We start from the raw sequence: 13,690 nt of genomic DNA, 5'->3' as shown, positions 1-13,690 counted from the left end.
ATATAAAGATTCTCAATGAAAAACTGGAATTCCTTTTTTTTCAACTTTTGAATTAGAAATAAATTGAATTGAATCACTGTTTGACCTTTGTGAAAACCAAGAAGTTTGTTTGTTTTTTTACCTGTAAATTTGCTTTTGTGAAGATGAAATTTACAATAGGAGAGTTGTCTTCTAGTAGTCCAAATGGTATATATTTCAAAGTTAATATAAAATTTTCATCAATATAGCTGTTGCTAAAGATACATGTTATTCCAGAAGAGTCTCACAACAGGGCAGTACCAAAGTAAGTGACCAGCAGTCTCAGGGGCGCTGCAACAGAATGTACAACTGATATCAATATCTCTCTTTTTTTTTTTTTTTTTAAATATCATAGCTGGGTAACAATTGTGAATAAGTTTGAAAAGAAACTATTTGTTTATCTGTCTTAAGGAGATAAAGGCCTGGATGAGCACAAATTTTCCTGCACTTAAACAGCAGCAAAACTGAAGCTCTCCTTGTTGGCACTCAACAAGGTTGTTGGTGTGTTTGATTGTAAGAGTGAAAATGAAGGAAAATATTTTATAATAAATCTCTTATTTTTACTTGCTAAATATCACATCCACAAAATTCCTGCCTGAATTAACTCAATGAATATGTGGACTCCATAAAATATTCAGAGCAGTCTAAAGCTCTAAGGACCTCAATTATACAAAACACTTGTGACCTCGCAGGACTGATATTGAAACATCTTTGAAGTTGGTGCTATAATTTGAACTTTTGAATGAAGAGCCTCGGACTTCCATGGACATTTTGCTCGTACCAAGTTGTTATTTGTCTTTTTTTATGTCGTCGTGTTTTATATGTATCGTATATGATGTTGTTGTTAATAAACTTTTGTTTTTTTATTACAAAAAGACGACGATGAGGCAGTGTCACTGTTGAGTTAACCGTAAAGTGTCTATTATGTAGGAAATTGGGAACGAGTGCGTAAGGTGGTGATGTCTGGCTGAATGTCAGCCTGAAAAAAGAGGCCTTTACCTCCAAATGGAGCTTTTGTTGACGGTCGCTAACGAGCAAGTGGACATTAAACATTTCAGGAAATGGACGTTGTTTTTCTGGAGGGAGAGATTCCTCCCGTTACCGGACTACAAGTAACATTTTCATCGAGGATTTTAACGTCTCCTCGCTGCGGGACGTTGGGTGGAAAACGGAGAGACTGAAACATGGTATGGCATCTGAAACATATCAGCCACAGATAACATCATGAAGAAGGAACACGAGAAGCTCGAAAAATTCCCAGGGCAGAAAGAGGCCGCCCACACCAAGACCAAGCTGTGATACTGCAAATGTGGTGGGAAGCAATTAACTGTAAACCGTCAGGTTCCGTGTGAGGTGCTGCTGGACGACGCTTAAAACTGACGTAGGTGCTACGGCTTTGGACTTTTCAATAAAATACAGCTCTGATTGAGATTTTATACTGTATGCTTTTGCACACTAAGTTTTTTAATTTCGCCTTAAAACTTCATTTTGTGCATGCAGCTGCCTCCCCGTCATAAGCAGTAGATGGTGTCTTAAACTGCACAGATTAAAAACGCTTCACTTTTTTTTAACCACCCTAGTAGCCTACTTAACTGAAAATCGAAGTTAGAAAAATTAAAACTGGGAAGTAGAGGTCCTCATGGGTCCAAAAATTCGTGCGCGAACCCTAAAAAGACTCGGAAATGTATCACACTGATCGAACTAGACCCGTTTATTATTCGAAAGCTGGGATCCAGACCCATGCAGAACCGGGAAATTCCGGACTCGAACTCAGCCTGTAGACATAGACCAGATCGGCACCGATTTTACATCTGATTGCTATTAATACGTTAACGTTAATTTACAGGTTGTCTAAGTAGAAGTTTGTTTCTTACCTAGTGTAACGTTAGTAGCCTTCTCTCCTGTGTCTGGCCCTGTGACACATATTCTCTCTCCAGATCACATTCATTCCTTTTTTTTAAGAAAAATCTTTATTTAGAGAACACACACACACGCGCGCGCGCGCAGTCACTTCTCTGGTAATACAGTAGTAGCAGCCTACTATTTGTCCACCAACAATCAGACCAAGCTGTACCACAAGGTGAGTAAAATATGTTTTAGTCTTTTACCGCAGAATATGGTGCAGTTTGTTTGAGATAAAAGTGTCGGTTGTCAGGGTGGACGGTGAAGAGGAGAGGCAGCCAACTAATGCTGAAGTCACTTAAGATGTTATTTTATGACTCTTATGTTTATGTTTGAATTTTTTATTTTAGTAAACTGCCTCGAAATCCACAAAAACTCAAGATATAGTGCAAATCTGGTAGGAAGCAATTCACTGTAAACCGTCAGGTTCCCTGTGAGGTGCTGCAACTTTGACGTAGGTGCTACGGCTTTGGACTTTGGACACCAAGTTTTTTAATTTTGCCTTAAAATTTCATTTTGTGCACGCAGCTGCCTCCCCGTCACTAGCAGTAGGCCTAGATGGTGTCTTAAACTGCACAGATTAAAAACGCGCCACCTTTTTTTAACCACTTAGCCGGCTACTTTACTGAAAATCGAAGTTAGAAAAATTAAAAAATTCGAAAATCGAACCAGACCCGTTTATTATTTGAAACCATCCCTGGTCTACCCTACTTAGCAAAGGCCAAAGTGGGCTTGCCCTAAAAATGACTTAGGCCTAATTCCAGGCCTGATCTGACAAAGGCACCTCTGGCCTTTTCTTCATATATTTTGTCTAATTCGAGTTGCAGAGATGACAGACAAGCTTACCTTCTGTGATAACCTTATTATTTTTGTTATTATTTGGGATTCTTTTTCTCTGTTTGCTTTAGCAATCCTTTCCCAAAATTATAAAGCTAAATTTCTAATTTCATAAATTCCCAACATTTTCAAAATTAAAAAAAAGTCTTGAATATTTGTTAATTATTTTTTGGGTTCATTTTAAATTTGTCATTTTGTAATAGTGTTACTTAATTTCCAGTAATCTTTGTTGAAGTTATGTCTAATCGATCCCATATTGATCTCAATTGTAACAGCCTTATGATCCGTAAGAACTCTGGGTTCTATTAGCACTGAATCCACATTATTTTCTATATCGAGACCAACCAGAAGTCTATACGGGATTGCTGAGATCTATCCTTATTACTCAACCGTAAGTACACCTTCTTTGGTTTAGGTGTTTATGTCTCCAGATATCAGTGAGGTTCATCCTGTGACATATATCTTCTAATTTACTTGGCCATCTATCCATGTTTTCATCCATCACTATTTTAAAGTCTCCTCCCCATAAAACTTTGGGAAACTGTTGAACTTTGGCTGAACAGCTAATTGATTTTACTTTCTATTGTTGAAAATAGAACTGCATTATTAGGGCCCGAGCGCTGACCAGCGCGAAGCCCTCTTGTTTCCAAAGGAATTATTATTATTATTATTATTATTATTATTATTATTATTATTATTATTATTATTATTATTATTATTTCAACTCTTTGACCTCAAATAACTTCTACAAACGTGTACCAAAACTCACCAAAATTGGCGTGCGCGTCAGCTGGTGAAAATCGCAGATTTTATTGGTCTCGCAAAAAATGCGTGGAAAAATGGCTCGACAGCGCCACCTAGAAAATTAAGAAAAGCGAGCCCCACGATACAGATCGTCGTAGAACAATGAAATTTGGTGTGCTTATATATCATGACCAGACGCACCAAAAACTCTCTTGGAGCCATACCCTAAATCCAACAGGAAGTCGGCCATTTTGGTTCAAAGTTGCCATTTTCAGGCCAATTTTGCTGTTTTTAGCCCGCGTACTTTAACGAACTCCTCCTAGGGATTTGACCTGAGCAGCTTGAAATTCGGTCAGTATCATCTACAGACCTGGGAGATGAAAAGTTATAAAAAAAAAAGGTGAGTTTTCGACATTGCTGAGGGGGTGTGGTCGGGCGGCGAATTTCGATCCTTCGCCGTGAAAATTCAAACGGCCATAACTCCGGCATGCACGATCCTAAGAGACCCAAACCTTTTGTGCTTGGAAAGAGTCCCGTCCTGAACACATTCCTGTGTCAATATTGGATCTAAGTCATAGCGCCACCTACTGGCAACAGGAAGTTACATGTTTTACACTTTGACGCTCTGTGGGTGGCACGGTGATGGGATCCACCTCAAATTTACTCAGAATAGCCTAAAGACCTTGGAGATCCTATTTTATGAAGTTGGTGACTTTTCGTCGAAAGGTGTTGCCATGACGACGCGGCGAATTTCGATGTCTCGCCATGAAATTTCAAAGCCTTATAACTTGACTCCACATGGTCTGATCTTTTCCAAATTTCATATTCTTGTTAAGAGTCCCGGACTGAACACATTGTCAGGCCCATATTTAGTGAGAGTCATAGCGCCACCTACTGGCAACAGGAAGTATCATGTGTCGTTCTTTGTTGTATTGCTCCTAGGAAATTTGGCCGATGCACCTGAAATTGACTCAGCTAAGATGTAAGACCTTGGTGATGCTACATTTAGCAGGTCATGACCCATGACCAAACGCCGTTGCCATGGCGACACATCCTTCGCCATGAAATACGATGCTGTATTTTAGGGACAAGGGATGGGTTTACAGTCACAAAACTTGGCACACATGTCTGGAGCGACACCAGTAAAAATCCTGGATAGGTCATTTGCATAGACGTGACAATATGGCTCAACAGCGCCCCCTTGAAAATTTCAAAATTGTAGCCCCGCCTTCCAGATTAACCTAGGAAAATGAAATTCAGGAGGCTTATGTATCATGTCAAGACGCACAAAAAAGCCTCTTGGAGCCATATCGTAAGTCCTACAGGAAGTCGGCCATCTTGATAAAAGTGGTCATTTTTCGCGTTTTTTTGACCATTTCGCATACCTTGTATTTTAACGAACTCCTCCTACATAATTCATGGTAACGACTTCAAAATCAGTGTGTGTCATCTACAGTAGTGTGTGATCAAAAGTTATCAAAAGATTTAGTTATCATTGAAGCGTGTGGCCGTGGCGTGGCGTTGAGTTTTGATGTTTCGCCATGACAGGCGAAATTGCTATAACTTTAGTGTAAATGCTCGAGTCTACACCAAACTTTACATGTTTGATAAGACTCCCAGCCTGAACACGTCTAAATAGCAATATTCAGTCAGTGATGAAAACTGGCTCCATAGCGCCCCCTACGACATTTCAATGCAGCAGCCCCTGCAGCAGGCAGAGTAGGTGATTGAGGATGTGACGTTAATCTCCCCTTGCACTGTCTGAAAACAGCCCAGGTCTGGGGACATCTATATCCCTGTGACAGAAGCCCTTCACCAGTGCCGAGCCCCGACATACGCAAGGACGCGAGGGCCCGATCATCGCTGCTTGCAGCTTTAATTTTGTTTATTACTGGGGGCATAGATGTTTATAATAATGAACTGAAAGTGGTTTATATCTACAAGAAGAATGATCTATCTACCATTGCTATCTGTTAAGTGATTGATAATACTTTCCCTGGAGTGTAACCACTCCTGTTTACCAGTTACTGCCAAAGGAAAACTACCCAACCTCCCTCACTAGCTCTACCCAAAATGACATCTGTTACTAAAACAAACATTTGGTATTATGCTATGACACGACATAAAAAAAAATGCAGCTTTTTTGGACTTAAGTCAGAAGGAAAGAAAGGAACGATTCATCAGGAATTGCAAGAAAACATTCCCCTCCCTCAGACACACACAGTAACAGAGAAGAGAAGTAATGATCTTACTTCACATGTGTATATTAAAATGACAAGCCAATCCTTTGGTCTTTCATTACTTTTGCACCAGTGATAAGATCAGCTCAGTTTTAATTTAAAAACCTCTAACATCTAACACACAAAAGGATGGAAAAAGTGATGGAACTGAACTGTCAAAACTCCAAAAAGAGAACCACACATTATTTCTACATTAGCACTGACTCACCCACAATGACACAGCATAAGCATGAGATCTGTTAATTATATCTTGAGCTGCCAGCAAATCTTAGTCAGTCTAAGCAGCACAGCAACTGCTTTGCCAACTAGTGTTCAGAAAAAAATATATAAAAGCATAGATAAACAGTGTGCAGGATACACAGTTTGTAATGCCTTCACATGTCCTCTGTTATAACTGGCAGAAGGCTTGCAGCTCAGAGTGAAAGAAACAAGAATGAAAATCGAGCACAGAGTGAGAGAAAGAGAAATGAAATAAATGATTGGGAAAGAAAAACATTTTAAACAAGAAAGACACTTCACTTCCCTTTAAGAAGAAACATCAGGTTCTTCAGAAGAGTGGTGACGAGGAATCACTGTGAGTGTTTGTTTTCTTAGTGATTATTTTCTGCGACTGGAAAACAGCTTAGAAAACCACCTGGTTTTAGCTCAACTTTCCACCTCTTCTGGCTGAGGAGCCCACTGTCCCCAGCATCTTATCTGACCACCCACTTACCCGTGATGTTGTAATGACGTTCCCAGTTATACAACAAAAAAATACAACGACCCACTCACCCTCTGTCTTTCTTACCAGCCTGCATGCAGGTGAACAGGTGCTCATATTAACTATAGGATACCACCGCCCATATCCATGTGACCTGATTATCAATCACCGTGATCGTGCAATAATAAACAAACCAAAATAAAACAAAATATAAAACAAAAAATTACTACTTTGCAATTCATTCAAACTTGAAAATTAATCCATTCATGGCTCCTACAATTGGCACATTGGTGCTTTGATGAGCATATTGTGGACTTCCTGTTGGATTTAGATCAGGGGTGTCAGTACACTGTGGCGGGACCTTCCTCTTCTTTTGAACCGTTATGTTGTCTAGCTGGACAAGTTAAAAACGTTGCATCAGAAGCTCCGTGGATATAAGTGTGGAACCTGCACATTACCGTACAGCAGCCTGCTATTTGTCCACCAACATCCAGACCAAGCTGTCGGCCAACCACAAAGTGAGTAAAATATGTTTTAATCGTTAGTCATATCCCACTGGTAGAAGAATCTAAACTACAGTATGACGCAGTTTGTTAGAGATGAAAATATCCCTCGTCGGGTTGGACAGTTTGGAGAAGTGAGAAGAAGGCAGGCCACTACTACTTTTCAGGGAAAGTTTCTACAGACAGCAGTTTGTTAGTTTAGATGTTTTTCTTTCTTTCTTTGTAAAAGTAATATGAACACAACACATTTTTTGCTCAAGTTAATGTTGTTGATTAAAGCTTCTTAGTAATAACTTATCTTTTACTTAACTAAGGCCCTATGAAATCCGTTTTAATTTTTTCTCCCAAAGTCTGTGTTTTCCGTTTTAATTTCCCTGAATTCTGTGTTTTACGATTTAAGCACATGTTGTCACCGGAGTCTAATCATGTGTTAGATAAATAAAATTTCAACAATTCAGTAAGAAAATATTCAAAATGTAATCATACATTGAATGAAATAAATTTATGTCAATGAATTTGTAACGATGCAACACAACATTGCACTATTATTTTTAATCAAATAAAGTGCTTTAATAAACACCACACTCAGACGTTTGCATGAAGAAGTGAAACAGATATATAAGCACCACGGCCTAAAGTAATCCTTCACTTGAATAACAATAATAACAAAATAACATTGTTAAGACAAGGCTTATAGTTTGGATATTGCTCTACTCTAAATTTAGTTGTCAGTGTCAAATTCCTCAGGTTTTTGAACGATTTAGTCTGAGCGCACCAAAAACGATTTATTTTTATCAGCGGGCCTGTTCCCGTGACGGGAAGCGAGGAGGAGGGCTGGCTGCTATCTCCTCAGATACTTTTAAATATAAACACCTGAGCTTTGGTGATTTTTCTTCTTTTGAATATCAGGCCATTATACTGGAAAGTCAAACTCCTGTGCTCCTCGTTACAATCTATCGACCATCAAAGTATTCAGCCTCTTTTCTACCTGAAATCGCGGATATACCCTCAGTCTGTGTTACTAACTATGACAGCATTCTCTTAACTGGTGACCTGAACTTGCATATTGATAATACCCTTCACTGCAGGGCTATGGATTTTATAAAAGTTTTACATTCTTTTGACTTATTACAGCATGTTACCGGGCCAACTCACAACTGCGGCCACACTCCAGATCTAGTGATTTGGTTGACTTAGCTGCGTCAGACCACTACTGTTTGTTCTTTAATGTTGTCATCTCAGGGTTAGAAAACAATGATACTAAGTATCTTACTAAAAGACGCTTTCTTGGTCCCTCCTCAGCCGCTATCTTCTCAAACCATTTGCACAGTCAGGCTTTTTCTGATGACCCTACATCAATCCATGAAAAAGTTAACAACTGCAATCAAAAATTAACGTCATCTCCAGACATAGTGGCACTGGAGAGAATTAAATATAAACCACAAACTAAGGCCACCCCCTGAAAAAAGGGCAAACAGGCCTCCTAAAGAGGGAATCCCGTTGAGCAGAGCGTGTATGGAGGAAAAACAAACTAACAGTCCACCGAGAGATTCTCTTAAAATCTATTTATGTTTACAACAATGCCTTGCGCTGTGAAAGGCAGGCATATTTTTCTAAAATTATTAACACTAATGAGAATAATCCCAGAATTTAATTTTAAACCATTGACTGTCTCCTAAAACCCATCCACTTTAACGAGCATGTCCATCTTCCCCCACAGTCAAAGTGCGAGGAGTTTGCCTCGTTCTTTGAAAATAAGATTGTCAGCATCACCACTAGTATTATGAATACTACCAATGGAAAATATGCCGGCGCTGTTCGAGGAAATCTAAATTATTTTAGGAAAATTAGTGAAGGGGAACTCCGGAATATCATTTCTCAATTGAAATCCTCCACCTGCTCACTCGATGCCATCCCCACTTCCTTTTTTAAAGAGGTTGTAGATAGTTTTATTCTCGATGTACTAGATATTGTTAACTGTTCTTTAGAGTCACACTGAACGAGCTGCTGCTCTCTTGAACTAGGACGTCTGCTACCAGACCCTGAAAAAGACCGACAGATCGTTGGTTAGTGACTTCATATTTCTGTGACATAGTATTGAGCTTGTACAGCCTACCTACATACAAGCGGGATGCTGAATCATGAATGAAGACTTTTATCTTTATTAATGTAAAGTTATACTGAGATTCATGCAGGAGATATTGCAGTTGGGCATCGTCATAGATCAACAAAAGATCGGTGTCTCCATCTAGTGGTTGAATAGTAGTACTGACACTTATTTACCCAAAAGCAGTACATGCTTGAGGTTGTGACCTTTCAAAAGAGACCTGAGATCATTACTCACATTGATATAATTACAAATAGCTATTTTGGAAATCTCTGCTAAATCTCTGCTCCGCCAAAACCTCTCTGACTTTGCTCTGCTTTACTTTATTAGCATCATTTTTGGCACAAGAAATGTTCAGATGTTGTTTTGTGGTTTGCTAGAGGTTTTGGGTTACAACATTCAAAAGAGGATATTTACTCTAATAGTGTAAAGTTTTTAAGGCGGAAATTAAATCTTTCATTTATGCTGTGTTCCATCTTCATTTATTCTGATCCAGTTACATCTATACTGATGCTTACACCTCTGCAGAAATCTAAAAAGTGTTACCTATATTATGATATAAAGATTATTCATATAAACCTTGTAGTTGCAGATATATACTGTATTCATTTTGTGCAGGCCATTTTTGAGCAGGGGCCTGAGCCAGCAGGGATTAAGAGGTTAAATACTAAATAAATATTTCATTCACTATTTCCTTTGGGTTGATTACAACGTTATCGTATAAATGCCCCTCTTGCTTTATGCAGATACATTTCATATAATTTAGATCGTAACCTAATCAGTTCTTCCTATTTGTATCCGATAACCCAGTCCTTTTACAACACTCATTTATGTCAGTTATCATTTGTCTTGATTCTTTTTGCTTCTTACATTTTCTTTTACCATAATCAATAGAGTATCCTCTCACTTTATTTTTGAAAACCCACCTGAATGCATCTGAAATGTGAGTGAATTGTGGTATTATTTATTATAGCCATACAATATAAAGCGTTACAATATTTTCTAAAAATACTGGCTGCATTCTCTACCTTGCATCATTTAGACCCACCGAAATCAAATCCTTAACACAGGCAACGTAGTTGGTGTAGAAAAAACATTAAAGGAGTAGCCTTACTGGAGTTTGAATTAACTGGTGATATTCCCCTGCGTGATGTCCTGAATGGTGTAAGAATATCATTGTGAAACATAAAGGTCGTGCCCATGATTCAGAGTCTGCTTGTGGCTCCACTCTGATGGTTGGCCTGTTTGCCCTCGTTCCCTCCATGTAGGAAAAGGGAGAATAAATGAGGTAATTCGTTCACAATGGTTTGCTCCAGGCATCACACAAATCTCATAAACATTAGTGGACAGGTGCATGACGTGTCATCAAACCAGGAGAAAAGATGGTGCAATGAAGCATGATCATATGGAACTGCCATCAGGTCCCCTTGTAAATATGCAAATAGATTTTGTACAATTGCCAAGTTGCCAGGGCTACAAATATTTCTTGGTTCTGATAGATATGTTCTCCAAATGGGTAGAAGCATATCCCACTAGGAGAGAGGATGCAAAAACAGTTGTCAAGTGTCTGCTGAGAGACCTTATTTCTAGGTTTGTTGTACCACGGGGAATAAATAGCTTTTGTGGCAAAGATAACCCAGAGTACTGCAACAGTGCTAGTGTTTCAGTGGCAGTTGCATGTCCCTTATGATCTGCAAAGTTCAGGCCAGATTGAAAGGATGAACTCTACTATCAACAAGAGACTGACCAAAACTATGATGACAACAGGTCTGTAATGGCCTGATGCATTGCCTGTTGTGCTGTACTCCATTCAAAGTGCACCTAATGCAACCACGGGACTAAGTCCTCATGAAGAGTTGATGGGGAGGCTGATGTCCACAGGGGCAAGCCCACCTTTGACACCTCACAAAACTACTCTGCTTTGGACTGATGAGTATATGACAGAGTATGTTAAGAAACTAACAGAAACCTTGACAAAGTTTCATTTCCAGGTGTCAAGTAGACTCCCATAACTATCCAGAGAGCCTATTCATCCATTTCAAGTGGGTGATTTTGTACTAATCAAATCTCTGGACAAACTGTCTTTGTCTCCCAGGTGGAAAGGTCCGTTCCAGGTGCTGCTGTCAACCACAACATCCCTTACTGTCGAGGGCAGAGCAGAATGGGTCCATGCGTTGAGGTGCAGACAGGCTCCCTCATCCGTTCACGAGGAAGGGAAAAGCTGTGGTTCCTCCTCTTCCTCCTGTTGATTGAGCTCGGGCAGGTGGATGCGCAGAATAATCCAGAGTATCCACACAGGGGACGCTCTTTGCAGTACGTTTCAGATCAGTTGAATTCTGAACCAACAAAGGACAAAGGATTGACGTGCACCTTCACGCTTAGCAGCAAAGTAAGTCTACTCTCTACACAGACACATAAGACTAAGAGCAAACTCATCCATCTATTCTAGAGGTAAATGGTGGTGGTCAACTCATGATACAAAATCAGCTGAGCTAGTACAACTCTCGCCAGGGGTAATGGAAGTGAAATGCGCTCCTTATGCACGATTGAGATTGGCTGGCTCTCTGGAGTTCTGGGGTCTCATTTATAAACGTTGCGTACACATAAAACGGGGTCTGAAAGAGGTGTACGCCACTTCCCACGCAAAAGTTGAGATCTATAAAAACAAACTTGATGGGACAATGTGCACACCTGTACGTAAACTCTGGCCCTGTTTACACTTGGCATTAACATGCATCTCCACATGCGTCCTGAGTGACCACTTGTGATCGGATCTCACTTCCCCACTCTATATGCAAATAAACATGGACATCATTTCCGTTTGCAAAGACCAAATTCGTTGTTGTTTTTAACCAGCAGGAGGACGGATGGTCCGTGTACCCTCCATCCAAAGCTGTGTTCATCTTGTTTGATAACAGGAGAAACAAATATACAATGCATTCTGTCCCCTCATGAAATTAAAATGCCTGTCCTATTGATTTACTTTAGAGGTATACATATGTACAGTTCCAACGTAGTGTGGAGTTAGCTAACTTTTCTTCTTTTTCCCCCTCTCCTGTTTCTCCAGACGGGCCTCAGGTGTTTCAACTCGTCTGGTCCGCTGGCAGAAAAGGCCACAGTGCTGTTTGATTTCCATTCTAACCATGTAAATCTCTGGAATAGAGGGGATCCGCATACACCCCTCCCCCCCTGCTCCTCAATCTCCTCCTTTCCTAACTCCTCCTGCCTGGTCTGTCTGGACCATCAGGACCATCAGGACCAAAGCGTCTATGTTGTCTGTTGTAACCTGGCAAACAATGTGGAGGTGAAGATGGAGGCTGGAGACAACAACGTCAAAATCTCAGAGTTCGGTAAGAAGTTTTATTCCAGTAAGAAATGTCTTGGTGTCTATTCAGTATTCGCTTTTTTTATAGGATGAGATTTTAGACAGTGAACCAGGTAAGTGACAGATAAGATTTTACTTGAGTTGATGACAACTATGCTTGTTATGCAATAGAACTTTTGCGAGTAAAAAGCCAATCAGCACTTTGTTCACTGCAGTCTCACAGCAGTGATAACATGATGAGCTGCGCTGCTGCTGGCAGAGAGAAAACTGTCTGTAAAGTCTCTCTGTGGTCAGTTCTGGTTACTTTTATGGCTTCTGACTGAATCTCTGGTTTTAGTTTCGTTTCTCTCCTGTGTTCCTGTTTTAGCTTTCAGATTTCTGCCTTATTTTACTGTTTCCTGACTAACCATGAGCTCTTTTTTATTACAGAATGCCCAAAACCTCCCTCTGATGGTAAGTGTCATTTATATTTATTCTCTTGCAGTTTTCTTATCAGATGGCATGAATGTGTCAAAGACAGTAGTGGAGGAAATATTCAGGTCCAAAGTCTGACAATAATAGGTGGGTCTATGAGCAGGATTTCTGATATCAGAACCAGTTTGGAGCCAGTCGTGGTCCAGTATGCAACCTGCACAAGTGTGATGATGAAACTTGAAGCCTCCAGTGCACAAACACTGATAATGAACTTTACAGTGAAGTAAGAGACATCTGGTGTTTAGCAGTTAAGCTTTTAAAAAGGTAATTATACTGTTATTTGTTGAAAAACCAAATCAGACACACATTATTGTTCCCAGCAGAGTATTTTATGTGTTAATACATGTCTGGAGGGGATCTTTAAGTAAAAGTAGAGAAAATACACCAGTATAAGTCCTGCATTCAAAAGATTATTTAAGTCCAGATGGATGATATGAATGATGGTGTGAAATTTTAGCAGCGGCGCTCACAACTCAACCGGTCAAGGCAGATGGCGCCCACCTAGAGTCTGGTTCTTCTTGAGGTTTCTTCCTGTTAAAGGGGAGTTTTTCCTTGATTTTGGCACCAAGTGCTGCTGATGGAGGAATGTTGGGTCTCTGTAGATTAAAGAGTACGTCTGGACCTGCTCTATGTGAAAAGTGTCCTGAGATGAGTTTTGGTGTAATTTGGCGCTATATAAATAAAACTGAATTGAATTGAATAATTCAGGGAAACACTAGAGTCCCAGTCTTCATATATTACAGCTACAATAAGTTCTCATCTTCATCTTCTTCACTCCAGATAACATCTAAAAACCTCTCAAAGGTTTTATTTACATTTTGTGTTTAATGTCTGAGCTCT

At 39.8% G+C, this 13,690-nt stretch overlaps 1 protein-coding gene across 4 annotated transcripts in view; it reads left to right on the top strand.

Moving 5' to 3' along the window:
- Positions 1-447: 447 nt before the first annotated feature.
- LOC137187295 (uncharacterized) overlaps positions 448-13,690 on the top strand; it is a 37,212-nt gene continuing 23,969 nt past the window's right edge. For 3 of the 4 annotated variants that reach the window (XM_067596100.1, XM_067596103.1, XM_067596102.1), the window contains exons 1-4: positions 448-1,399; positions 11,147-11,440; positions 12,119-12,401; positions 12,806-12,829. In XM_067596100.1, the coding sequence (XP_067452201.1) occupies positions 11,213-11,440; positions 12,119-12,401; positions 12,806-12,829 (535 nt within the window). In that variant the 5' untranslated portion in view covers positions 448-1,399; positions 11,147-11,212. Of the gene's footprint in view, positions 1,400-6,844; positions 6,960-11,146; positions 11,441-12,118; positions 12,402-12,805; positions 12,830-13,690 lie in introns of those variants that run through there. The other variant, XM_067596101.1, reaches the window with a different exon arrangement.

The sequence above is a fragment of the Thunnus thynnus genome, chromosome 8, assembly GCF_963924715.1.
Source record: "Thunnus thynnus chromosome 8, fThuThy2.1, whole genome shotgun sequence".
NCBI lineage: Eukaryota > Metazoa > Chordata > Actinopteri > Scombriformes > Scombridae > Thunnus > Thunnus thynnus.
This window is presented reverse-complemented; position numbering and strand designations above follow the sequence as displayed.